At 46.8% G+C, this 27,883-nt stretch overlaps 2 protein-coding genes across 3 annotated transcripts; both read right to left on the bottom strand.

Annotated features, from left to right (window-relative positions):
• Positions 1 to 712: 712 nt before the first annotated feature.
• Positions 713 to 21,818, bottom strand: AMER1 (APC membrane recruitment protein 1). Of its 2 annotated transcripts, XR_014004095.1 has the most exons (3): positions 21,660 to 21,818; positions 11,176 to 15,336; positions 713 to 9,963 (listed from the first exon to the last, which is right to left on the bottom strand). XR_014004095.1 is itself a non-coding variant. In XM_081179300.1 (2 exons), exon 2 carries the CDS (start codon positions 15,250 to 15,252, stop codon positions 11,935 to 11,937), a length of 3,318 nt encoding a protein of 1,105 aa, XP_081035426.1. In that variant the 5' UTR covers positions 15,253 to 15,336; positions 21,660 to 21,818; the 3' UTR covers positions 713 to 11,934. The 2 variants fall into 2 exon arrangements, 1 of the variants encoding a protein (XP_081035426.1); XM_081179300.1 differs by having other exon boundaries at positions 713 to 15,336.
• LOC308578666 (tigger transposable element-derived protein 1-like) lies at positions 15,267 to 27,876 on the bottom strand (the record flags this gene model as incomplete). The annotated part of the gene is made up of 3 exons (XM_081179144.1): positions 27,593 to 27,876; positions 26,169 to 27,066; positions 15,267 to 15,336 (listed from the first exon to the last, which is right to left on the bottom strand). The coding sequence occupies exons 2-3, from the start codon at positions 26,891 to 26,893 to the stop codon at positions 15,267 to 15,269; spliced, it is 795 nt and encodes a 264-aa protein (XP_081035270.1). The 5' UTR covers positions 26,894 to 27,066; positions 27,593 to 27,876.
• Positions 27,877 to 27,883: the final 7 nt, after the last annotated feature.

Genomic DNA, 27,883 nt, shown 5'->3' on the forward strand with positions numbered 1-27,883 from the left:
TATGGTCTTCAAATAAAAACATCCTGAAGGTCCCAGGCCACAGAGAGGTTAGGCTGGCCTCAACTAGAGCCAGGGCTTTTTCGGCTGCGGCTCCAACCTGGTGGAACGCTCTGTCACAAGAGACAAGGGCCCTGCAGGACTTGACATCTTTCCGCAGGGCCTGCAAGACAGAGCTGTTCCACCAGGCCTTTGGTTAGGACACAGCCTGACTCCCTCCTTTGGCAATCTTTACAATACTTTAGTTTATGGTTGCCATCAATTTTGATTTTAATTAATTCTTATGATGTTTTATAATGTTGCACTATTTTAGTGTTGTTAGCCGCCCTGAGCCCGGCTTCGGCTGGGGAGGGCGGGATATAAATAAAATTTATTATTATTATTATTATTATTATTATTTGATATGTTATTTCCTTATATGTTTGCTTTTATATATGCAAATGTTTGAGCTGATCTTGTATGTGCAATTGTTCAGTGTATGTTTTTATTGCATTGCCAATATTTTTACGATTCTTTGTGGCATGCACTAGCACTGAGACTCTGCCTATTGGAACAGTCCCAAAACATCTGGAGGGCACCAGGTTAGTGAATGCTGATAGGAAGACGTATTGCAAACTGTTTTGTTCTCCTATTTCTTCCTCTTTGGTTAAGATTATGACCATGGCATCAGCAAGGAAGAAGCTCCCGTAAAAAGAAATAAATCAAAGGACACTAATGAAATAGGATGGTCTCTTTAAAAACCCTCAGATTTATTTATTAGACTTCAGCAAGGAGGGCATACATTGCAAAACAAAGAAAAACACATTAAAAACTTGAAGATAAAATGAAAATAAAATAAACCAATATTAATGAAACTTCAGCAAAAACATAAACCAGCTGACACAGCAATGGAGGATAATGGAGTGACAGTTTGTTTAAATCAAACCGCATAAATGAGTATCTGGCAGTGTTTAAATAAGAGGCTGAAAACCTGAAACCACTTACTTGTGATAAATCCTACTGCCTTCAATAGGAATGGTTTCAAAGTTCTATGGTAAGAAGTAAAACTGGGCCTATGCATCCTAAGTCACCAATTAACTCAGGACGTGGGGAATCTTGAATCTCCATATATTATTAGACTTTAGTTCTCACCATCCCTGTCCATTGGCCATGCTGGTTGGGCTGATGTGGATTGGGAGTCCAACAACACCTGGAGGGACACAGGATTCCACCACTGCTCTATATAGTCGTCGCCGTCCCCCCCCGATCCAGCTATGTGGGGATCCTACTGAAAGCAGCAGAGTGGACATCTGGATTTGCCTTACGGCCACATTCCCTAATTTGGAGATCCATGTGTGCATCTTCTTCTCTGGATTAGGGTACATAAAATCACTTCCCTCTCAAGCCTTTACATGTAAACCCTGTACCAAAACAGCAACATTAGCCATTGACCAAAACCAGCCCCAATAATACAGTACTACAATGGAATGTTTAAGCCTACCAAGGCTTAGGAGGAACACTTAGTATACAATTCTAGTGCTTCAGTAATTGAAAGCATCTTACAGACATTATGTCACTAATTCCCATAACATGGGTGCAAAGCACACACGGCCTGTATCCAGCCCATGAAGCTACTTCCAGTGGCTCACCAGCCCTTTGCAAAAACCAGGGGCCTAGCCTCCCCCTTTGGACCTCCATTTACCTAGGAAAGGGGGCTTATCCTCTTCTGGCACAGCAATATTGTTAGGTCTTAGCACTTTAGAAAACAGGCAAAAAAGCAGATCTAACAAAGTTAAGTCAATGTTTTTCATCCCCATGACAGCTCTGGGGTGGGAGGTTTCTCCTCCTAGCCCAGTGTTGCAGCAAGGATGAAAACCACTCTCTGTTCTTCACAGTGAGGGTGTGCAACTCTGTAAAGTAGATCAGCGTTCTTATCCACTCATCACAGATTAAGAGCCAGTCAAGAGTGAATAACTGAAGGTAGTTACCTACAGAGGTGGCAGCAGGGGTGAGCTTTGAGCCATTTTTAGCAAACCAGTATGGCAGACCAGTTCTTATAACTTATTTTGGAAAATGAGCACCAAGTGAACTATCAAATTATTCCCCACCCCCAAAATAGGGAGATTATCTTCACAGCTTTACAAAGCAGATACCAACTCCCTTTTTGGGGTAGGAAGGGGGAGGGGCCCTCTTACAAATATTTTCAATTCCTGCCATTCTCAGTTATGAATGTGCGCCTTCTCTCTCACTTTAGGTAACCTGAAGCAGGAAAACTGAAACTGGTAAGAGACACCTCAAAAACACTGGGAGAAACAATGCCCCACACTGAGGGTCCTGTAGGAAAACACGCAATGACAAGACATACACTTAGCAAATGCTCTGCAAAACAGTGATGCATCAGTCTCCAGGCATGACCCTGGAAGTATTAATAGGTACACAAGGATACGGAGAGGCAAGGCCAAGTGGCTGGAACCCCATATGTTACTGCACCCATCTTCAGTCAGTGCAGGAGTATCCAAGCATTGTGAAAGGTGAAGACTGATGTTACAGCTGGGTTCTTCATGGTATAACCCAGCTTTGCGGCTAAGAGGTAGTTTCATCAGCCAGTCTGACAGTCCTCAATCTCCTTCTTCCGTTTGTGCAACAGATAGGGTTGGGCTTGTTTTTTTAAGGGGGGAATATATAGAGAACTATATTCCTCACTTGCAAAAAAGCAGAGATGCATTACTGGTTGCACAAGCCCTGGAGATAAAACCACCTCAGCTGTAAAACAATCAGTGTCAGTCTGTCCCCAGTTATGCCTGAGAAGCTGCAGGACAGGTTTATCAAAACCCACTGGCAGGAAATACACTGTCATCCTTCGAACGCTGCATCACTATTTGCCCTGCATTGCATACTTTCATGGCTGGGGTAGACAGAAGGTGGATCTGCATCTGCTGGGAGATCTCAAGGATTTCTGAATCCCAACTGGTTAAGAATAGCAGCAACAGAACAACTCTACTCCCTGCCTTAAATGGTACTGCAGAAATGTTAGAAAGCTTGGGGGTAGCTAGGAGTGCATTTCTGTATGGAAGGACTGTGAGCTCCACTTGGTTTTGCACTTCAAAGCAAAATTCCTGGGTTCAGTGGCACCTGACTTCAGCTGCTGGTCCTCAGTGAAAAGCAAAAGTATATCCCACAAGCCTGAAGGTGGTGCAATAAAGACAGATAATGGCAGGAACTGACACTGAGATGTGAACAGTGTTCTTCAACTGATACAAGGCCATATGAGGAATTTGCAGTTATCTCCTTCGAAAGAAAAGTAGTACTATTGGAATGCATTTGATTTTTACTTATTAGAACCAGTCCTCTTATCTTTGAGGGAAAGAAGAAGACTCAGGTGTTTTAAGTTTCATCCAAATTCCCCCCATAACAAAGCATGATGTCAATCCACATTCTTGCCAATGAATGTGGAATGAAAGGCTGTAGCTAACTCAAGGAGGCATAGTTTACTAAAAAGGACCAGCCAGAAAAAAATGGAAAAGGAACTTGGCTACCTTATTCAACAGAGAAAACATTTCACGGCATTTAGCATTTCCCGTTTTTCTGTTAATGTAAATCTAGGGGAGAACCATCCTAACTGTGGATCAAGTTTTCACCAAAAGGAAGGGGAGGGGGGGAATACGCAAGTTTATTAGCTTTAAGTAGCAACCAAGATGACTTGCAAGAAAAAAATGGGACACCCTTTACAGATTAAAGCAGAAATAAAGACACACACAGAGAGAGAACACCACAAAACAGTATTCGACAAGGGTTACAAAAAGTTATTAAATGCATATTAGAGCCCAGAAAAGCAAGGGGTATATGTGAATGAAAAAGGTAGGGGGACTTAAAATCTTCCAAGATGGCTGTCAGTTTATAGTCCAGCAATGACCTCTGAACAGCAATCTGCGCCCCCGCCACTGTTTTGTACATGTATAAGCAGTAGCCAATGCTTTCCCCCCTTTCAAAACTGCGAATTTCACCTTTCTTTAAAAATAGACAGTAAAAAGAACAGCCCATAAAAATTTTCCATGAATGTATACAACAACAATGAAACCTATAGAAAAATAGATAAATCTCGGATGTGCAGTGTAGGCACAGCACCTGGTAATCTGACCTGCATTATATATGTAGCATTAGGGGGGAGGGAGAAACATGTATGCCACAGTAAGCTCTATGGAGGAAAGAAGGGACATACATGGAATAGAATAAAATAAATGGATCCTAAGGCAGCCAATTCTGTAAGTTGCATTATGCAAGCAATGAAGAAACTCTTGTCTTCTGAATCTACCACTAATCAATGTTGTTGTTTTTTTGATGATCCCTTCTGGTGTTTCAAAGGAGGGAGAAACACTTGTACAATTTAAGCAGCCCATCATTCTGTGCCTTACAGTACAATCCTAATCATGTTCCATTAGAAGTAACCCCTACTGAATTCAGTAGGGCTTACTCTCAGGCAAGGTTTTTCTTCTTCTTCGATTATAGTATTTAGTCACTTCTTTCTTCCTTTAAAAAAAGGCCACATTTTAACTTAACTGGAAGGTTCTCCACCTTCTAGTTGCTTTTGGTTGCCTTGTCTTCTTTTTGAGATTCACTGACTATAACCATACACTGCATTGTATGCATGGCCACACCATAGAATTGTATAAGGGCATTATACTGCTGTAGCTTTTATTTTTCAATCCTTTTCCTAATAATCCCTAGCAAGGAGTTTCCCTTTTCCCCCAGCTACCTCATACTGGTTTGATGTTTCATTGATCTATATATTCATCATGCACCCTAAATATCTTTCCTGATTACCTGTTCTTAATCCCCTCAGCATGTGTAGAACATTAGGATTTATTTGCTCCAGTATACATCACTTTACACCCACACTGAATCTTAACTTGCTGTTTTGTTGCTCTTTCACCCCATTTGCAAAGCAACCCTTTCAGGGCTCTTTCCTACCCATTTGGACGTTCACAACATTAAAATAACAAGGTATGATCTGCAAACTCACTGCTCACTGCCCTAACTCTAGATCGCTTCTGACCAAGTTAAAAAAAGGAACTGGTCTCGGTACAGGTTGTGGGGAGATTCCACATCTTCCTTCCCTCCACTGTAACAACTGTCCACTTATTCTTAATCTGGAGGGAGGTAAGAACTGGACCATCTGCCGCCTGCTGATTGTTGGGACTTTCACAAATGTGCTGGACTTAGCTGGAGCTCAATATGATCCCAGCAAATGACTTCTTAAATTCTTAAGCAAGAGTGCATCCACAGGATCACTTAGCACAGCTTAGTTATGCTTTATCTGGCAAGACATCCTGAAGTCCTGTAGTTTTAAACACATGCTAATGGACTGTAAAGCAAATCCACCCCTAACCAACCCTAGATCACACTAGACTAGAAGTCAGCATGGGTTGGAACAGGTATCTTCAACCTTTTTAGACCCACTTTTAACCTGAATATGCATTCCGGGACCAGTTTCTTAATTTTTCATCATATGTTTGCATGGTGGTAGTTCTCCTGTTGCAACCCACGTTGGAGCAGGACACAATGCACTAGTGGGTCCCGACCCACCAGTTGAATATCAGTGGTTTAGAGCATGTGAATTCATGTTGCCTATTCCTCTAGTAATAGTACCAATGCTATCTCCACGCCCAACCACTTAACACTAACCAACCAATTGTTGCCCCATTGCAACAGGAATCCCAGCTTGAATCCCAGTATTCCTTTGCTTGAACCCAATGCCATCCAAAGGAAACCAAAGATACTTCCATTCTTAATGGAACTGCACAAGATTGCAAAACCTGAAAAGAAGCCTCTCCAAAGCAGTCCCACACCACCCAACAATTCCTACTAGAATCACACATGAAGATTCTGGACCTCTTGTTATAAAAACATGGGGAGAAAAAGAACCAGCTTCAAATGAGCATCAACAGATATTGTAGGCAAGCACAGTGCAGAACTCTGCAAACAATCAGTCTTTGCTCATCAAGCAACAGTTCCAATGACTGGAGGGAAAAGAGCTTTTTAACCATGGATAGTGGCTTGCCTCTTCAACAATTGTGGAAACAGTTCTATTAAAAATTAAAAGTCAAAGCTATGTATTTGTACACAGTGCTCTCTTTTGGATGCATTTCACCTCTTTGGATTGCAGCCAAATATTCAAGCTTTGATTGTACAGACTTTCATCTACTCATTGGACTACTGAATGTCTTCCTTGGCAAAGCTATTCTTAGTCTTAGGAAGACAACAGTATTAGTGAAGGGGCTACAGTGGGCAATGTTCTGGGTTATAGCCATAGACACAAATCAACATGGCCTTTTATTTCTTTCCTTAGAGCCATCTGATACATTACTGAGGGGTGCAAGATGAGCTGGCATAATTCTAAGTTGGACTGCTTTAGACTGTCTGGGGGAAGTCCAATTTCTGAATGTTCCCCAACTTAAAATCTTCATGGTGAACTAGCCATGAAAAAAGGCCATGCTAAACATTTCCCCTCAAAACTAATTTTTGATGTGCAGTGAGGGTTTCCCCCCCTTTAGTGTGGGGAAACAGTCTAAAACATGACCCATATCCAAGATTACTACCACATTCTGCATAAATAATTCTAAAATACAATTAGCTTCACTACTGAAGTCAACCTTCCCTACCTTCTAGGTTAAGGTTACCAGATTTTTTCCAATGAGTCCGGGGACACTTTTCAACTTCAATGGGGACTGATTTGTAAATTTGGGGACTGTCCCCAGGAAACGGGGATGTCTGATAACCTTATTCTAGGTCAGGAGTGGGGAGTCGATGGCTCTCCAGAGATGTTGCTGGACTCCCATCAGCCCCAGCCAGTTTAGTGAATGTTTAAGGATGATGGAGACAGTAGTCCAACAATATCTGGAGGGCCACAGGTTGGCCACCCTGTTCTACGTCTTTCAAGTCAGGAAGATGCCTTACCCTGAGTCAGACGATGGTCCATCTAGCTTAGCATCCTCTACACTGACAAGCAGTGGCTCTGCAGTTTCAGGCAAGCATCTTTCCCAGCCCTAAGTGAAGATATGGGAACGGAACCCAAGACCTTCTGAATGCAAAGCAGGTACTTCTACCAAGAATCCAAAAAACAAGACCATAGGAAGAGAGAAAGACGAACAAGCAGCCAACCTTTCATGCTTCTGCAACCCCATTGTCCTGCTGTCATTTCTGTGTGCCAAATCATTGTTTTTAGCCACAGACCAAATCAGATAAGATGGTAATTTTAAAAAGAGACAGAGGAAAGGTTATATAGTACGAAGATTGAAAAATCCTTTACAAACAGGTCAAATTACCAAGGCAGAATCAAACTGTTGTACACACTTGTATAAAAATGTTTTTCTTTTCTTTTTTTTAAAATTCCCCCATTAAATATGTAAAAACCAAAATGCTTACACACACACACACATTTGTAGAAGAACATTCTTATTAGCACAGAGTTGTTGGATGTTGTTTTTTTACACAAATACATTATCAACAAGAGTTACACCATTTGACAACAAACTTCACAAGATGTCTTTGGTGATGTGTTCAAAAGGAAAATGGGGGGCGGGGGGACCTGCCATGCCTCCAACCTAACCCAAAACACATTGAAGACTTGGCCAAGGCAGGCCACAGTGAAAACCTGTGTGCGATACAGTGTGGTCATTAATAGTTCTAGTTTGTGAGCAGTAGCAATTCAGAACAGAGGCAAAATGAGACAGGCCCAGCAGCTTGGCAGCTGCTTGACAAGGCTCCTTCACTGGCAGTCCCACACAGATACCAAAACATGGAGGCTTATTAGGCCCCCGGTGAGTTACTTTGCATGGCCAATTGGTTGTGTTTGGGTCAATGGGGCCATTAATCAGGCAGACATCAAGGCTAAAAGATCTATGCAATCTAACATGGGTGGATTTGCGAATCTGGACATTTGGTTCCCAGTGTCCCTGTCTTGCCCAGATACTTATCTTTTAAGCAAATGTTTACATTCCATCCCACAGGAGGGATTCTTTGTCAAATCAAGAGCTTGAGGAGAAGGACCTCATCCACAACTGCTCTGCAGCTTGTTTCCTAAGTCCCCCGAACACTTGAAAGCTAAAGCTTCAGAGGTGCAGGGGTGTGGGTGCAAGCCCCACCCTCAACCTGCCCCATGTGTACTGAGAACAAAGGTCTGACACCAGTTCTGTGAACATTCAGCTGACTGCGCTTTCTACTGAAAGCAAAGGAGGATTTGGGTTTGATGTTAATTCAGTTGCTTAGTGAAGGCAGGAGTGATGAGCAGGCTGCAAGCTAGTCTACACATTACATAGAATCACAAGACAAGAAGTTCTGGCCAGGTGCCACTCCAGGCAAAGAAAGCAGGACAGAACTGATTTGCTAGCATGCAGCTCAACGTGCATGCACTCTCAGCAAGAGAGCATGCACTCTCTGCCTTGTCAGAGCACCTCTGCACTAGCATTTGGGACAGGGTGGGCTATCAGTTGCCTAGGTTCTCTCACGTGAGGAAGCATCCTTCATAGTGGGTGATGTACGTGGAAAAGGTCGGCATGTAGTTCTCAATTGAGGGGGGAAATCTTGGCTAGCTCAGAACTCCACACACACCCTTTTGCCATGTGCTTAGCCCCCTCTGAACTTCAGGGGATGTTTAGCCACATGAGATAACAGAAAGGCAAAAACCTGGCAACCCATCTCACATGGCTAATCCTCCTTTGGAGGAGGATGATGAACAGACAGGAGATTTGTTGTGCCATGAAGTACTATAGGCAGATCTGGCCTTTGGGTAAGTACATCAACACTCTCCCAGCTGAGCCCTGCTGGAATGAACATGAAGAGCCCCACAAAGGAACAGAAAGAGCCCAGTGCAAGAAAACTTCTCGATGCTATCTTAATTAGTTTAAGGTATGCATAAACCATTTGGATTTTCCACCTCAGGTTCCTCACTCTCTTTGGCTGGCTCTGAGCTACAGCAGGAAATAAGATTAATCTTTCATAAGAGGCTGGTCAGAGGTGTTTTTTTAAAAAATAATAATAATAGAGTCTTACTACATAGTATTTACATACACACTGCTAAAAAAAGAAAGGAAGATAGGGAAGGGAAGATAGAATATAAGAAACTGCTTCATACCAAATCAGAACATTTTGCCAATCTAGCTCAGTGCTGTCTACACTGACTGGCAGCATTTGTCCAAGGTTTCAGGCAGAAACCCTTTCCAGCCCTACCTGCAGGTGCCACTGAGGAATGAACCTGGGATCTTTTGAATGCAAAGCAGTGAGGTAGGGCCCTTCCTCTGAAGTTGCCCTTGTACTGACAGCAGCTTCAAGGGACTTGGCTTTAATGTAGGATTTTCCTTTTGCTGGTCTTCTTCTCTGATTTATTAGCTAACAAATACTGGCAGGTATGGGCACTCCTTGAGCAAAGCAGCAAGTTGTGCACCACCTCTTTCAAAATGATTTCCCCTAAAAGCTACCATGCCAGATATGACTCTTCCAGAGCAAATTAACAAGAGGTCAAGGCCCGCCTTAGCAGCAGAACATTTGCTCTGCATGTGCAGCAGGGGAGGGGAACCTGTGGCTCTCCAGGTGTTCCTGGACCAGAAGACAAATCACAGCTCCCATGCTGGTTGGGGCTGATGGGAATCCAGCAACATCCAGAGAGCCAGATTCCCCACCTCCAATATAGGACACCCCAGTCTTTGGTACTTGCATCTCCTCCCCCTGCAACCAAAAAAGGCCCCTTGCATAGTGGGCTTTGAAACCCCCCCCCTAAATTTGAATCCCTGGACAGCTTCTGCTAGTCAAGAGTTGACCAGATTCGACTAGACAGATTAGTGCTAGTTTCATGCATTTCTGAGGACCCTCCTCTACTGCCAGCCTTACCTTTCAGAAAGATCACTTCTGGGTGGAAGGCCATGGCAGGTTTCTCACAAGGCAAGTTGATTTGGGGGGGCGGTCTGTTTCCTTCAAGCCCTGCTTGCCGCCTTCCTGGAAGCATTTAATGGGCCACAGTTAGAAAAACTAAACTGAACTAGATATGCCTGATCCAACAGGGGCTCTTCTTATGTCCACCTCAAGCAATAGATGTTGCAATCCCATAAGGGGCAGCTGAGTAAGAGGTGAACAGAATTGATTCCTGGGGCTCAATCCACCAAGAAGCCCTCCTGTACATCCCCACCAACAGCTCCAACATGCTTTCACAAGGTCCCTTCAAGTGGAGTTTTGATGGAGACCTTTCTGGCTGATTAAACAGTAGCATCTGTTTGCATGTGTGGAAAGATTTGGATTTTCCAATCAACTTCTTTGGCCATCCCTGCATGGAAGAGAGGAAACAGATTTTCCAATGAAGGCTACATTTGGCCTTGCAACATAGCATCTATAAGCAGAAGTCCATCATATAGCTCCCTCCAGACCATAGCTGTCAACGTTTCCTTTTTAAAAAAAGGGAAATTCCCTTATTTCGAATAGGATTCCTCGCAAGAAAAGGGAAAAAGTTGACAGCTATGCTCCAGACAGACAGCTCCCATTAGCCCTAGCATGGCCAATGGTCAGGGGTGCTGGGAGCTGTAGCCCAGCCACACCTGGGGAGCCACAGTTTCCCCATCCTTGATATCGTTTATTTACAAACAACAGAACGCCAACCTTGCATTACATAAGCCAGTTAAACCACAGTATGGTGAATACGCTTGCCCAGATTTGCATTAGAACCCAAGTATTCAAGAGTAAATTATTTTTTTTTGGGGGGAGGGGAGGCTCTGTTCTGGGGGCACACAGGAGAATTCATTTCATTGGACATCCCACTGAGTGAGATTTAGTCATAAGGAAATAATGGGATTCAAATCTTTAAAAAGGGATACAGTTTGAAACAGTTTGCTGCTTTTAGCTTAAAGCACACACACACCATATCTATTCGAAGTCTGCAGTTCTGCAGTCACTTGGGTGCCACTCCATACTGACAGCATCCATAAAATACGCCAAATTTTTAAATGTCTTCCTAGTACTTCTTTTCCCCTGGCCAAACTTTGCCTCATTAGAACCACATGCCCAATGCTTTGCCACTCTCACCCACCCACCCCTGGCAGGCAACACACTTTGCAGGTCTTATTTCATCTTCAAAATGCCACCTGATACAGATGGCTCTGCATGCACAACTGCTTGCAAGTAGCGCCCCCCCCCCCTTTGGAAAAGGGTGGCACTTACTTCTAAGTAGATCTGCACATGACTGCACTACAAGGCTGCAAACCAATGCACCCCTAGCTGAGAGCAAGCCCCACTGAACTCAGTGGGGCTTGCTTCCAGAGAAGGAATGCACAGTAGGGTTGTGCTGTCAAAAACACAGAACGTTTATTAAATAGTTTTTTCTTTTTACCACCAGCAAACCATCCCATTTCTTAAAGTTGTTACAACCACTCGTTTTTTGTTAAAAAGCATCCAGTTAGTCGGTTTTAAGAAATTGTTTTTTTCTGATTTTAACTAAAGGGCAAGCTGGACATTCCAGAGCTCTCGTACATCATATCTGAATATCTCCAAGCCAAGGTGTTGGCACCTTTCCCCTGTATTGTGTTCAGGATTAACAGTGGTTCACACTATGGAAGTGCAATTCAGCATCAACCCAACAAGAAGCACCATCAAGCAGTGATGAGTTATAACAGAAGTCCTATCAGGCACACTCTGCCTTACCCACCACTAATGAAAGAATTGGTTACTACCACCACCACCCAATTTCAAATCAAAGTTAACCATCTGTAATGTTCCAAGTCTCCCTGCAGGCCCTAGGGAACCAAACCCACCCTAATCCTCCTTTAACCCTCTCCTGCAAGCTATTTGGCTACTGTTACATTCATCGCGGTGTTCCAACAGCTGGCAGCACAAGCAGCCACCTCCAACGTGGGGGCTTTCCCTTTCTGCAGATCAGAGAGTCGGCGCTCCCACGACAATCAGCCTTGCCATCAGAAGGTCTCAGCACTGCTTGCTGTGAAGCTGGGACATTCCTTGTGTCACACCTGCAGGTTTGCACATTGCTGGCTTGTCGGGGGAATGGGTGAAGCTGGGGTCCGGGAGCAGGTCAGCCCCCTTCTCTCCCAAAGGAAGGACCCAAGCAAGTTTTTTACCTGCACTGTCCCCACCAGGCCTGTGGGAGGCACACACCTCCTGGGGCACAGCAGGAGTCTGCAGAGGCAAATTGGATGGCCTGGCCATTAGTCTGGTTGCCATCGGTGCCGGATCGCTGGCCCCATCTGCGTGAGGTTTCCCACCAGATGCCTTGGCGGATTCCTGCACCAGGGGCATGCAAGGTGCTTCCATACCTGGCTGTTCCGATGCACCCCACGTGCTCTGGAAGGCTGGGGTGCTCAGGTCACAGTCCCACGGTTTCACGCCTTGCGAGGGAAAATCCTCCCTGCATGATACATTCTGCTGCAGCTCTGCCCAAGGAAAGACAGCAGCATCACTCCCTTCCTTTCCTTCTGGAGAGCCCAGAGCATTTTCACGGTCTGCATCTAGACCAGGAGACACAGGATCCTTCCTGCAGCCACTCCATCGAGACCAGAGGTCAAAAGGCTTGAAGCCACCCTTGGAGAGTTGCAAGCTAGCCAGCTCAAACTCCAAGCTCTCAGTGTCAAGGGACCTGCTCCTCCTGCAGCTGGAGAGAGGCTCTGGCATGGGAGGACTCATCTCCTGAAGCCTCATGCGCCGGGGAAGGCTGGTGACACCCCAGCTGCAGCTTTGGAAAGAGCTCTGGAAGCACCCAGGAAACATTCTCTCGTCACATTCGGCGAAGGATTCTTTTGCAGCGTAGCTATCATCAAAGGCTTCAAAGGATGCAGCAATGTCCTCATCAGTGTTCATCCCCAGGTGCTGCTCGCACTCCCCTTCGCCTTCTTGCTCCACATCGACAATGTCGAATGTGACCATTGTTGGGAGGGCAGGGAGGTTCTGGGTGAACGCAGAGCCTGAATCAGAGCTCCCAAGGCTTTCAGAGAGGCTGGAGAAGAGAGTCCCGCTGCTGGTGAACTCCACCAATGCCTGGGAGAAGTTAACGGCCTGTTCTGGTTCATTTTCCATGTTGGGGGGCTCCCCAAAGTCAGCTTCGGTTCTGCTTGGCTGCTCATTGAGTGGACAGCTGTGCGTTTTGAAGAAAGGGAATGCCACAGAATTCTCCAGGCCACTTAAAACACCCGGTTCAAGCCCTGGATGCTCTCTATCTGAATCCAACACTGAGCTATTTTCCACGTGCTGAAAAAGGCCCCCACTGTGCACTTTAGGGCCCCCACTGCCATTGTAGTGCTTCTCTGGGCACAGCATCTCCTTGAAATCTTTCCACTCTTGCTTCTCAGTTAGAATTCCAGCATCCAGACCACTGTTCAAAGCAGGGGGGGACATCTGATCGCAGCCAAGGCCACTCAGACTCTTGTCGGTTAAGCTGGTCACTTTCGTGTTACATTCCGTATGTAGCTTTTCTCTGGAGTGGTGCTGGTCTTTGCTGAGGATATCCAGGTCTTTCAAAGTTGGCTCCCTCTGCATCTCCCAAAAGAGCAGTTGCTTCTGAATGGCAGCCAGCCTCTCCTCCTCGGTTTCCATCACTTCCCTCTTCTGGCCCATTATCTGCACCAAATCCTTCTCGTCAGGGAGAGCAAAGTCCAAGAACTGGCTCATGGAAAAGATCTCTGGTGGGGACACTTTGCTCCCAAACCAAGATTCATCAGCACGAGTGGGGCTCATGAGGGCATCATCAGGTTCATAGAACTCATACAGCGCATCGCCACTGTAGCTGTCCCTCGGGAGGCGGTCCTTCTTGATTTCTTCAAGCCCATCGCCAGTTTCATCATCAGGACCTGGAGTGGTAGAGTCATAGTACCCCTCATCGCTGTTGGGAGCAGATTCTTGCTGGTCACTGTGTGGTGTTAAGAGGTCCACGTCACCCCTTGTGCCTTCAGGATAGAGGTGGACCTCTGGCTTGCCACCGTTCACTCCCTGATGCTCACATTTTGCCATGAGTTCTGGAAGGCGTGTTTCGTATCCAGCATCTGCTTTGACGGCACCTTCCCACATCTGCTGCAGATACTCCTCTATGTCATCTGGCATGGCCATCTCCTCCCCTCCACCCTGGTAAGTAACTAGGCAGGAGCTCCTCTTGGCCACATCCCTGCCGCGCTCTGCAGTGGTGGCACTCTCAGCGATGCTGTCGATATCTGGTTCAGCTATGATGTCTCCGCAGCCGGTAAAGGAGTCGAAGCTTTTGAGGGAAGTGACATCTCCAAACATCAAGCTGAGCTGGTCCCCAGATGGGACACAGGGAGGGCTGCTGTCTAGGTCCTCAGACTGGAGAGCATCAGGGAGCTCTCCGCACACAGAGTTAGCACAGAGGGTGTCATCTGCTTCCAGCTCTGCATCTCGAGAGCTTTCGCTGCCCATCCCTCCTCTGGCTGCATCCCCTACAGAGCTGCTTTCGTTGGCCACCGGTTGGACCTCCTCTCTTGACTCATTGAGACCAGCCGCTACTCCAGGTGAAGAAGAAGCGTCATCATGAAAATGCTCCCCATGTTCTGGCGGAAGTGCAGTGCTTTTTAGGCTCCCCTGCTTCAAGACTTGCTGGGTTTCGGCACCCCTCTTCTGCTTACTCGCCCTGGGCAGTCCTTCAGCCACAGCATCCCTTGAAGTCCACTCCTGCAACTCAGTCCTCTCGGGCTCAGTGCTTTTGCTCTTCCTGTGGCGCCGGATGCTGTTGAAGAGGCCCCTGAGCCCCTTCTTAGAGCGTGGAAGGAACAAGGACTTCTCCCCACAGGGCTTCTTCTCAAAGCCCTCAGAGCTTCCAGACAGGGATGCTGATGGCCGGACAAAACCAACCCTGAGGCTGGCGTCTGCTCCCAGGAGAGCGCTCTGAGAACTCGGCAGCTGTGCAGGAGGGAAGTCTGTTCCGCCACCCGAGTTGGCCTCTTCGTACCCCACGTCACTGATGCCATCGTGTGTCTTACTCTTGCTCAGGCCCTTCTTTGCAGCTCCCTTTCCCTGGCCTTTGTTTTTCCCACCAAAGAAACTGGGCAGGGTGCAGATGCTTCGCTTCCCACCAAAGAGCTTGAAGGCAGTCTTCCTGAGCTTCCCAGCAGGTGGTGGCTGGCGGCTGGGCTCCACCGTGGCAAAGGAGGCATCGCTGTGCTCAGAGAGCTGGTCAGCTGCCCCATTCTCTTCCTGCAGACGCTGATGGTGATGGCCTTCCTCTACCAGTGGAGATTTGGCTCCAGGTTTGTTTCCAGTGCAGGCAGCTTCTGTGGCGGCCATTCTGGCATGCGGGTTTAGCTGGACGGGCAGTCTCTTGCGGCCGCATCTTCCTCAACATGCTCTGGGTGAAGCATCCTGGCTGATCTGAAAGAAAAAGGAAAGAAGGGGAGGGGACAACAGGAAATGCATCAGGAGATTATACTGGTGCTGAGCATTATTTCATCCAAGTGCATCGTAACCAAGCAAAGCCAGGGCCACAACAGCTGCCCTGTTTGGGGCTCCCATACTTCTAAATGTGGGAGGGATGTAACAAATGGGAGGAAAGCTGCCTCTGTTACATTTCTCCCAGCTGTTCAAAAAAAGCATAAGAGCCTACATTAGGTAAATAGCTGGCAGCCTTAGGTAGGAGAAATTGACAAATACACAAATGGACATTACATTTAATGTAACCCAATGTAAGCCTTATTGTACATGTGTCCACTCAACCACTTCCACGGGTGGAATTGGCACTGCAACAGGTGCCACATAATACCTGTTCTATATTTGTAAGAACTTGGTCATTTAGTGTGGCAGCACCTGCTCTCTGGAACTCCTTGCCTATCGGCAGCTGCTAAAAACATTCTAACCAGATGATTAGAAAGCTGAGGTAATTTTAACATGTTGTAGTATTTGTGTGTGTGTGTGTGTGTGTGTGTGTGTGTGTGTATTAAAGTAGGGCTGTAGTTTTTTCTTCATTTTATTGTCTTATCTTTTTATAATCTGCTTTGAGGTTTCCCAGTGTATCCAATTGTATGAAATAAATTAAATAAATTTTCAGACAAGAGGCCTAAGAAATCCTGGAATTGGCTGTTCCACCAATTTATTGGTCATATTCTCTCTCTCCTCTCCTGTGGCCCCACAACGGACTGAAGAGAGAGCTACAGGCCTCAGGGTGGCACATTTAAGAATGAAATAGAGCTCTAACATCAGGTCATCAATCAAGTCAGAGCTTTTCCCCATTCTTTTTCGGACAGTCAACATTGGTAGCAATTTTTATTCCAAGACTAGTACAGGCCAAAGCAACTGCAGGGGACTCTGCAATGTTATTAATGCCAGACTTCTATCTCTCATTAATAGTGAGCACCCACCAACTCTCTTAAAAGGGAAAGGGAAGCTGCACTGAGCACAGAAACACACAATTTAGTCTTTTAATTAATTAATTACACTGAATTTATATCCCACCTTACCTCCAAGGTGACGTACATCATTCTCCCCTTCCAAACTTTATCCTCACAACAGCATTGAGAAGTAAGTTAGATTGATACTGAGCAGTGAGTTTCATGCAGTGTTAGAAATTAACTAGGCATCAGGCACATTTGCACCTGGCTTCAACAGCTTCCGACAAAGTGAAAATGCCTGTGCTCAAATGCAGCATTTCCATCATAGTAGTCACATCAGATCAGAGACAGCTGCTTCAAAATTTTCATTTATAACCCCTATGGCTTGAAAACTTTCTACATCAGCACTGTTCTGTTTAAGATTATCTTGAGACAGTTTCTGGGATTAAATTCCAAAGCCTTGTTAGATAACTACACCCAGAGATCTGTCAATAGAGGCCAGACAATCTTCCCTGTGCCTCTACTTTAAAGCACTCAGAAGGGGATGTAAAAAAGGTTGTTCTCCAGGTATAATACCTGTGCTAACATTCATGTGAGGGACGCGGGTGGCGCTGTGGGTTAAACCACAGAGCCTAGGGCTTGCCGATCTGAAGGTCGGCGGTTCAAATCCCTGCGATGGGGTGAGCTCCCGTTGCTCAGTCCCTGCTCCTGCCAACCTAGCAGTTTGAAAGCACGTCAAAGTGCAAGTAGATAAATAGGTACCTCTCTGGCAGGAAGATAAAACAGCGTTTCCGTGCGCTGCTCTGGTTCGCCAGAAGCGGCTTAGTCATGCTGACCACATGACCCGGAAGCTGTACGGCGGCTCCCTTGGCCAATAAAGCGAGATGAACGCCGCAACCCCAGAGTCAGTCACGACTGGACCTAATGGTCAGGGGTCCTTTTACCCTTTACCTTTTAACATTCATGTGATTCCCAGGTGGCCACCTATGCAGGCACTGGCCAGACCCAGATGAGCTTCATTTCAGGAAGGGGGTTCACGTGCCTTCAGTCCATACCCTGGCAGTGCTAGGCAGTTTACACAACCCAGACTGAAGGCCTACAGCTGCAGGACCTTGCACCAGTCGCTATCACCCAGCCTGGCCTACTCCGCAGGGCTGTTGTGAAGATAGAGAAGAGTTGAGGGAGAACACATTGCATGCTGTGTTGAGCTCCTTGGAGGGCAGGCAGGATATAAATTAATAAATATGGGTAAATAAATAACTTCCCACCAAGGCACTCATGCTGCATAAGCAAGCCCCTCCCCACAAAATACCAGCTTTATTTCACCAAAGGCCACCTGACTTCAAAACACCATCTCACCTTTGGTATTGCATCACAAGCCAACTTTTAATATCATGTCAAATCACTTTCACTCTCTTGCATAGCTCTCCAGCTACAATGGAATAGCCTTTCATTTGAATTGTTGCAGCCATCGCTAACAGCCGCACAAATTCTAAATTGATGAGCTCATGTTGGTCAACTGTTGGTGCTCTGCTTTACACAACTCGTCTTCACAGAAAACAATTTCACAAGAGCTTAATGAATCTCCTGGATTCTGCAGGGGCTGGACAGCCATCTACTGGGGAGCCTCTACCCCAGGTGTGGGGAACCTGTGGCCCTTCGGATGCTTCTCACCTACATCTCACATCACCCCTGGTAATTAGCTGTGCTTGCCAGGGCTGATGGGAGTTCTAGTTTAGCAACACCTGGAGGGCCAAAGGTTCCCCACACTTATGCCAAGCGAGGAGTTATGCTTGATGGTCTATCAGGCCACCTTTAACACTCTAACCTTGTAAGATTCTTATTTACCCACTACACCACCAAATTTGAAAGGTGGGAGGCTGCCGCACCTGTCAATTACCTGATGTCAAATGAGGTGGCAATGATTGTTAGAACCTTAAAAGCACTGTGCAGGATTCTCTGCAAGCCTCCTGCAAACAGCTCTGTGCAGCACTTTGAAGTGCCAGAAATCATCTGGTTGCTAGGAACTTCAAAGCTCAGCACGCAGTTCTTGGGAGGTCCCAGAGGATGGTCAGGACTTAAGAAGAACCGAGCATGAGTCTCCTAAAGTGCCAACTATCAGCTGGTGTTTCTGGCCCAGTGCAGCCACCTTTTTAACCTGTCCACCCCTGGCATCATATAAGTCATCAGGTGACTGGCAGGTGTGTGTAGCATGGCCAAAACAGTCCGGTGAGCCAAATGAGCAGGCATTATTAGTCTGATGGGCTAGAGGTTGCTCAGTCCTGCTATAAACTGTGTTCATGCATTCGCAGGACATACAATGTTGTAAAACGAGTAGGGAGGCAAGCAGATGCAAGCCTCCAACCCCCCAACCCCAATTATGATTTTTTAAAAATGGGGTCAAATGATGGTCAGCATTAGTTCTTCTGTATGTACTCATTTAAGGCAACTATCACAAAGAAAAGCTGACAGCGATTAACATAGATGTCATTAACTACTTTTACAAAAGTGTCCAGATGATTCCTTTTGACACTAGATTTGCGTGACCTTGCCTACAGTCCTGTGCACTTAATTATGCATAGGATCTGGCTGGGAATTCTAAAATCTGGAAATAAATTATCCTAGCACAAATATAAAAACGTGTGCAAGAGATGTTCAAAATAAGTGTCTCTTGACTTTTACTTGAAACCCAGGCTTCATTTTTTCCCCTTTTCTTTAAAGGAAAAAACAAACCCTAGCTATTGATATACCTAATTGTAGATAGATCTCTGGGTGCCTTGAAGAAGATTCAGCTAGGTTTTCTGACTCTTGTGGTTTTATAATGCCCCTAGGGCCTATCCTGACCCTGCTGCTGGACTCCAGCTCATGTCATCGATGACCGCCAGTCATGCTGGCTGGGGCTGATGGGAGTTGTAGTCCAACAACATCTTGGAGAAGCTGGATTGATCAATAATAAATCTGTCAGGTTTTTTAAAGGCGTGCCACAAGACTGTCACTTTTCTCTTGTGATGGACACAAGCCACAGGTAACAGGGGAGAGCCAGTGTGGGGTTAAGAGAGTGGGAATATTATTACTTGGGAGACCAGGGTTCTAATCCTAACTCAGCTATAAAGCTCAGTGGGTGAGCGTGGGTCATTCACTGCCTGTCACCCTAACCTACCTCACAGGGTTGTTGTGGGGTTTAAGTAAGGAAGGGGCAAAACTGCGTACATCACCATTAGCTCCTTGGAGAAAAGGGTGGGGGGAAAATACATTAAATAAATAAACAATGTCAGTCTCTATGATACTTAAACACAACGCAAGGAAGCCAAGTCCCGCTGTAAATCGGCAGGACTTGAAGGACCAGCCACAGAAACACAGGTACCTGCTTTATATTGAGCCATACCACCAATCTGTCTATTTCAGTATTGTCAACACTGACTGGCAGTGGCTCTCCAGGGTTTGAGGCTGGATTCTCTCCCAGCCCTACCTAGAGATGCTGGGGATTGAACCTGGGACTTTTTGCATGCAAAACAGATGCTCCACCACTGAGTTCATTGTCCTATCAAACCTGGATTTATGTAGGCCGAGAGAGAGAGAGAAATGTTTCCCCCAGAAATTTCATATATTTGCGACTGAGTGATGGAATTTACATTCAATAAGAAGCTGCAGCCAATGTTAAGGCGTGCAATTTTACAACACTTGTGCATTTCCAAAGTGAAGTTTGACACATCCACACGCAGCATTTTAGGTGTACAATCAGGGAACTGTGTTGGGGGGAAGAAAGTCTCTTTATTTACTAAAAAAAAAAAAGCCCACCTTTCCAGGCACACCACTTTCACAAGGCTGTTTACAAGACTCTAAAACACATGAAAATAAAATATACACCCAAGGATAGTAGCAGCTGTTTTTTTTTCCATGCACAACACAATTCAGCGAAACACAGAGAGGTGTTTTCAGGGTTTGGAATTTTTAAACACCAGCAGTCATGAGGTCATGTGTATCTATGCAAGGAGGGAGTTCCGAAGTTGTGGGGCCACCACTGAAAAAGCCCTGTCCCTATTACCCACCAGCCTAACACCTCTTGAGGATTAAGATATTAAAGGCAAGAGTCCACCAAGCCAGAGAGTTTCATGGTGGAGAGGCCACACTATTCATATGCCCTTTTCCCCAGACACAGAGGGCAATAAGTGGATGGAGCATAATCACATAGGAAAGTGTCATACACCCAGCCAAACTAGTTTTTTTACCAAAACCTTTGGCTCTCCAGGTGTGGTTGAACTACATCTCCCATCTTCCCCTGCCACTGCCCATGTTTGCTGGTGCTGATGGGAGTTGTACTTCAAGAACATCTGGAGGGCCAAAGGAAGATGATGGTACAGGGACTCCATGATCTAGCCCAATATAGTCTGCTCTGATGGACAACAGCTCTCTAGCAGAAGAGTTTCCCATCACCCACATTTTCTAAGACTCAAACCTGGTTCTTCTGCACTTAAAGCCTGTGCACCACAACAAAGCTACCACCCCATTTTCTGAAAAAGAGCACAGGAAGCTGATAGATTCTGATTTCACCGATCCTGATGCTTTCCAACTCGAAATGCTTTCTGGTTCTGAAAAGCTGCAGAAGTGTGCTTCTTAGCACTGCTACCTGGTCCTTTAAAAATAAAATAGAAGAGGGAGGTACCAGGGTCTAACCCTAGGGCTTCCTGCAGGCAAACTATCACCAGGTTTGCCTCTAAGCTATCCTGGCCTCTTAAAAATAATAGGATGCTTAAGAAGCGCGGCGCGTCTGCGGTGGGGAAGGGGTGATCTCAGCAGGGGAGGCCAGCCACCGCAAGCTCCGGCAACTCAGCAACAAAGCTACCCAGCGCCCGGCCTACCCAAGGGTGGGGGGAAAGGGAGGGAGACTGTCGACGGAGGTAAAGGAAGAGGCTAGAGAACCGGAGGAAGCCTCACATACATTCTGCGATGGAGCGATAGGTGATCGGCTCCGCTCCACAAATCCCACCCGCGCCTGTCCTTTCTTTCTTTCTCCTCCAAAAGAGATGGCAACCGCAGAAAGAAAGGGCGGCGGGGGGTGGGGGGAGAAGCAAGCGAAAAAGGCCTCCCGACTTCCTGCAGGAGTCGACACAAAAGAAAAAGACGCGTGCACACAACCAGTCCCAACACACACACACGTACACACGCGCGAAAGATAGAAGGGAGAGAATGTGTCGGTAAACTGCAAACGCGTAAATATCGCAGGCTGTTTGCGCGAGCAAGCCCCGGGCGATTGTGCTGCGGCCGGCCGGGCGCCTCTCCTCCTGGCACTTCCAAGCAGGCCAGTATAGCTTGCAGGAGAAGGGCAGGCAGGCACCCTCCCTTCTCGCTCGCCTTGCAGTCCCCACTCACCCGCCTCTGCGTGCGCTCCCGGAGCGCAAGGACCCGCCGCACAGCGCGCGTCTGGAGGAAAGTTGGCAATACATTCATGGCTCTCGCCTCGCCAAACCCAGCACGGAGCAGGGGCAGAGACGGGAAGGTGGGGGCCGGAGGCTCCCGGCTGCTACTACTACCGAGAGGCAGGGCCGGCTGGAAAGGTGATAGACGGCCACGCAGAACCAATGAGGAGCGATCGAGGCGGAGTCGGGCGGGGTTTTCTGTCTCCCGCCTGTGGTTTTCCAGCCTTCCTCCAACATTCTTTGAAATGCAAAGTGCTGCAGTTCGTAGATTAAAAGTTGTTATCACGAGTACATCTGCAATGCCAGAGTATGCATCTTTACTGAGAAGCAAGCCCCCAGTTGAGATCAGTGGGCGTTCCTACTCCACGCTCCCCACCTGCGCTCCAATCCTATGCATTAGACTTCAATCCTATTCACGGCTGGGTTGCATGGGAGAAAATCCCATCGAACTCAAGGTGGGGCATAGATTGCACTGCGATCCTATACCTCTCTGGAAGCATGTGACGTTCAACAGAGTGGAATTGGGTTTTGAAGATGCCCAATGCGCGCCGGGGGCGGGCAGCATTGGTGTATGTATGTAAGTAGATATGTATGTATTTACCTACCTTTCTTTCCTCCAAGAAGCTCAAAGTGGCACACATGGTTCTCCCCACTTTTCATCCTCAGGTTAGGCTGAGAAAAGTGACCAGCCCAAGGTGAACGGGAAAAAAAGTGACCAGCCCAGTGAACAACTGAGTGGGGATTTGAACCCTGATCTTCCAAGTCTAAGTATTTGTAAAATGAAGCATGCACTTATTTTTAATAAATGCACTTATTTTTAATAAATATATCAAAAGACAGATTTTACCCTGCACAAGGGGAGGGACAAAGTTTGGGACTAACTCAAGAGCCAAGCACGGGGTTGGCAAAGCCCCTTTTGCTACAGTTACCCAGTGTTCATTCCACATTTGTAAGAAATGAACATTTTAGCATGCCAGCACCTATGCTCTCAAACTCCCTGCCAATGGACATCAAGCAGGCACATTCGCTGTACTCTTTTTGGCACCTGCTGAAAACTTTTTTTTTTAAAAGATGAATCTGTCCAGGCATGTGGAATGTTGATATACATGTTATCTGCTTTTGTAATTTCTTGTTGATTTTATCTTTTCAAGTTTTAAAGAATTGCTTCCACTGTTTATACTGATAATTTTATTGTTCTATTCGCTTTGTAAACTTTTTTGAGGGTGGGTTGTTGTTGTTTACAATCAAGTGGTGTATAAACCTTATGAAATAAACATAAATAATTAAATCAGATGGCTGCCAGGACACTTGGGAAGTACTGTGCAATGAGCTTTGACTGGTGGGTGGGACAAACCACCAGTCAACCATCTGACATCATGACATCAAGTAAATGACAGAGGGTGCCCCACTCACTTGTCAAAGTTGGCCCATGGAAGGTGGGGACAAATAAGGACCTGGCTTGGTTAGCCATAAAAGGTTCCCCATCCCTGGACTAAACCATTCACCAGCCGAACATCCAGCTTGCTGGTTTGACCAGTTGCAAAGTTGGGTTCAGGGTGCAAATAACTCATCATAAAATGACTATCGCAGTCTTACCAGCCAAAGGCTTCTTTGCCGTCATACTGTAAAGAAGGAAACACCCTTCTATTTGGTCTGGCCCCCTTAGCCAAACAAAGGTCTGCTGTGGGCACTTTGCTGCCGCTTGTTTTATGTTGCAAACTCACAGGCAAACTGCAGCTGGACGATTCCATAGGAAAAGGTCAGTTGCCACTGGCTCTTTGAGCAGAAGTTCCCCCTCCAGATAGTAAATCTTTAGGCTTGCCATGGCAACCAGCCTCAAGTCGGTTTTCATTTGCATCAACTCTCATCCCTCGCAAAGCCCATCCAATTTCCACTGGAGTAATCAAAAGTGCAGAGCGGGAGAAGAGGAGTGTGGGAAAGATCTTTACAGGCTTTGAGTAGACAGATGACTTGCTGAGTGGACAGATGGTGCCTGTGGGCTGTTGCTGCAGCTTATAAACCAGGCGGAGAATCAAAAGTAATAGCACAAGCCAACGACCTGTGCATGACAGACCTGTGGAAAGCACTGAAACCGTTCAGCTCAAGCCAAAAGCAGGACAGTTTCATGAGTTGTGTCCTGGACCACCTCCTTTAACTTAGAAATATGGCAGCTGAGCATGTGTAGTGAGAACATTTAAGAAAGGCTTATCTGAGCCCAAACATCCACCAACAAAGGAGCTTGTTTGCTGCCTCTCTGCCTGGTTCATTGCTCTGTCCTTGCCTTGGCCTGTGATGCACCAGAGCCATTCAATTGCTTTTGCTGTAGGGATGAAGCGTAATGACCTATCCTCAGAGGGGGTTACATGTTTCCTTCTTATGAGTCATTGCTCTGGACTTATCTCCTTCCAATCAACCTCTGCTGAGGACGAGCAATCCTGCAGCATCTCCATATAGCATTTGAGTGGAACATTCAATCACTACCAATGAAGAGAAGCAGCATGAATCAATTACCTACTAGGCTCAGAGGAGTGGCATCCCCCCGCACCCCCGGCAGAGTCTCTTGCTGGATTCTAAGGAGGAGGCACACTCCAAAACACAGAGGAGCATAATACTATCAATATTGGAGGAAATAGCCTAGACATTGCGCGGCGAGTTCCCGCCCCCCACCAGGATAAAATAAAGACACGAGACACCATAGTTTAAGGTTAAATGGGCGAATTAGGCCACAACTTTATTGAATTCAGGAATGAGAGGCATTGGCTTAGGCATTGGTCCTATCGACTATCTGGCTGCAGCCCATTTGCTGGAGACACGGGGAAGGGTTAACACCATATCGGGGGAGTCTCCTGCTGAGGCACATCGACTAGGAGCTCCCCCGGGTCACCGCTCAGGGGCGTGCCTTTGGCCCACACCTCCATAGGCTTCGGACAGGGCCACGCCCCCTGGAGTCCTTTAACGGACCACCCTTCGCTCACTGGGGGAGGTGATGGCGTTCCTCCCCCCACACACATCCTCTTAACCCCTTCTTACCAATGCCTACCGCCACATGAGCAATCGCTCGCCGCCAATACTCTCATGCCTGAAACCAATCCCTTATCCCCTTAGCTATATCCATCAGCCAAACATCATTTCCAGCATCCGACAGATGCACGCCATCAAACCGGTAGAGGGCCTCACAGTTGAAACGTACAGTGGTGCCTCGCAAGACGGAATTAATTCGTTCCGCGAGTTTTTTCGTCTAGCGAATTTTTCGTCTTGCGAAGCACGGTTTCCCATAGGAATGCATTGAAATTCAATTAATGCGTTCCTATGGTCAAAAAAAGTCCAAACAAAGCCAAATTTGGTACAACAATAGTTTATTAACTGACTTTAAAGTCACACATACTTTAAAGAGCATTTCAAAAATTGAAGGAACAATAAATTAAGTTTCTAAACATGACAGAAAAACATTTAAAAATCAACAAAGTGTACTGTACATACATTTTCTAAGACTCTGGGGGACCACTCGAAGAAGGTTCCTCTTCCACTCTTTGCTTCTTGCTGAGGAACCTGTCCATGGTCTGCTGCTTCATCCGCCTTTTCAGCAGCTCCCTGAGAGGCAACATGACCGTCGTATCAAAAGTGTTCGCTTGGTCATGTGCCACGTGCTTGTTCGGGTGGTGCCGCTCTGCAAAAGCCTGCACCTCCTTCCACTTCTGGCAAATGTCCCTCAGTTCTTTGGAGGACAGCCGTTCCTCAGTTGCTTCCTCCTCTTCCAGCCAGGCCTGCTCCTGCGCAAACTCTGCCTGCAGTTCAACCAGCTCCTGGGTGGTCAGCTCATGGTCGTGCTCCTCCACCAGCTCACTGACGTCCTCCTCTGTGACCTCCAGGCCCATGGTCCTTCCCAAGGCAACAATGTCCTGCACCACTGTTGACTCTGGTGCATCAGTCACTTGGTGCCACACAGTCCGGCCACAGGCTGCGCCAAGCGCAATTCAAATTTCTCTGGCTGATCCCGTTCCAGGCCGTGGTGATCATCTTCAAGCAGGTGATGATGTCGAAGTGGTCCTTCCAGAATTCCCGCAGGGTGATGGTGGTGCAATCAGTCACCTCGAAGCATCGCCTGAAAAGCTCCTTGGTGTAGAGTTTTTTGAAATTGGCAATGACCTGCTGATCCATCGGCTGGAGCAGTGGCGTGGTGTTAGGCGGCAGGAACATGATGTTGATGAAGCTGAACTCCTCCAGCAAGTCCACCTCAAGGCCTTTAGGATGAGCAGGAGCATTGTCCATCAGAAGCAAAGCCTTCAGCGGCAGGTCGTTGTCCAGCAGGTACTGTTTGACAGCAGGGCCAAAAGCAAGATTGACTCAGTCCACAAACAGCACACGTGTGACCCAAGCCTTGCTGTTGGATCGCCACATGACACTCAGCCGCTCCTTGTCGACCTTGTGTTTCTTGAAGGCCCGTGGGTTCTCCGAATGGTACACCAGCAGGGGCTTGATCTTCAGGTCGCCGCTTGCATTGGCAAAGAAGAGCAGGGTCAGACGGTCCTTCATGGGCTTGTGGCCAGGCAACTTGGCCTCCTCCTGTGTGATGAAAGTCCTTTTGGGCATCCTCTTCCAAAACAGCCCGGTCTCGTCGCAGTTGAAGACCTGCTGTGGAACGTAGCCTTCCGTCTTCACAACCTCAAGGAACTCCGCTGCAAAGTCTTCAGCCGCAGGAACATCAGAACTGGCAGCCTCTCCATGCCTGACCACGCTGTGGATTCCAGATCTTGCCTTGAACAGGTCAAACCAGCCTCTGCTTGCCTTGAAGACTTCTGGCTCGCCTGAGGTTCCTGGCTGTTCCCGGATGAGGTCTGCGTGCAAGGCCTTGGCCTTCTCACAAATGACGGCCTCAGTCACTGTGTCCCCTGCACGCTGCTTCTCTTCTAACCAGATGAGCAGCAACTTCTCCACCTCCTCCAGAACAGCTGGGCGGTTCTTCACGATCCTGGTGACTCCCTTGGTTGCATCAGTCGCAAGGATCTTCTCCCTCATCTTCAGGATGGTCCCAATGGTCGGTGGGTTCCTGCAGTACTTCCTGGCGAGCTCCGTCACACGCATTCCACCGTTGTGCTTCCAGATGATCTCCTTCTTCATTTCCAGTGTCACCTTCTCCTTCTTCCTCTCGCCGGCCTCCGCAGCAGCAGCAGTCTTCTTGGGTCCCATGGCAGCACAGCTCTTACCTTCGTAAACTCAGAAAAAGAAAAAAAAATCAGCAATTCAAACCCAGAACCAAGTCCTTGAATTCCAAACACCCAACCCAAAATCCAAAAAAAGTTTTAAAAGTTTAACTTACGAAATGGCTGCAAATCACCAAAGTCTTCAAAATCCTCAAATGGCTGCAAAAGAAGTTTTGGAAAAGCTTTAAAAACCACCAAAGTCTTCAAAAACCTCAACTGTTCCCCCAGCCACCCACCCAGCACACAGAAATTGCAAACCCCTCCCCAACTGTTCCCCCAGCCCCTCCCCAACTGTTGCAAACCCCTCCCCAACTGTTCCCCCAGCCACCCAGCACACAGAAATTCAAACCCAGAATTTTTTTTCAAAAACAAACAAACCAACATGGCCCAATGGTCACAGAAAATCATAAAAATGCAGAAAAAACCACACAAGCTCCCAGATTCTTGCAAACCCCTCCCCAACTGTTCCCCTAGCCACCCAGCAAATAGAAATTCAAACCCAGAATTTTTTTTTCAAAAAACAACAACATGGCCCAATGGTCACAGAAAATCATAAAAATGCAGAAAAAAACCACACAAGCTCCCAGATTCTTGCAAACCTCTCCCCAACACCAAGTCCTTGAATTCTAAACACCCCAACCCAAAATCCAAAAACCCCCCAAAAAGTTTTAAAAGTTTAACTTACCAAACAGCTGCAAAAGAAGTTTTGGAAAAGCTTCAAAAATTCAGCAAACTCTTTAAAAAGCTCAAAAAGGCCACCACACCGTGTGCAATGTGTTGCTCCTCGAAGTCAAGTCGCAACTGCACCTCTTCAAGCAATGCACCCTGGGTATTAACGGTTTTACGAAAAAGGAAACAAACTTGCAAGACGTTTTCGTCTTGCGAAGCAAGCCCATAGGGAAATTCGTCTTGCGAAGCAGCTCAAAAACGAAAAACTCTTTCGTCTTGCGAGTTTTTCGTCTTGCGAGGCGTTCGT

The sequence above is a fragment of the Podarcis bocagei genome, assembly GCF_964188305.1.
Source record: "Podarcis bocagei genome assembly, chromosome: Z".
Lineage (NCBI taxonomy): Eukaryota > Metazoa > Chordata > Lepidosauria > Squamata > Lacertidae > Podarcis > Podarcis bocagei.

Coding starts and splice junctions, on each gene's coding strand:
- AMER1 (XM_081179300.1), bottom strand. CDS start 15,252: ATGGCCGCCACAGAAGCTGCCTGCACTGGAAACAAACCTGGAGCCAAA.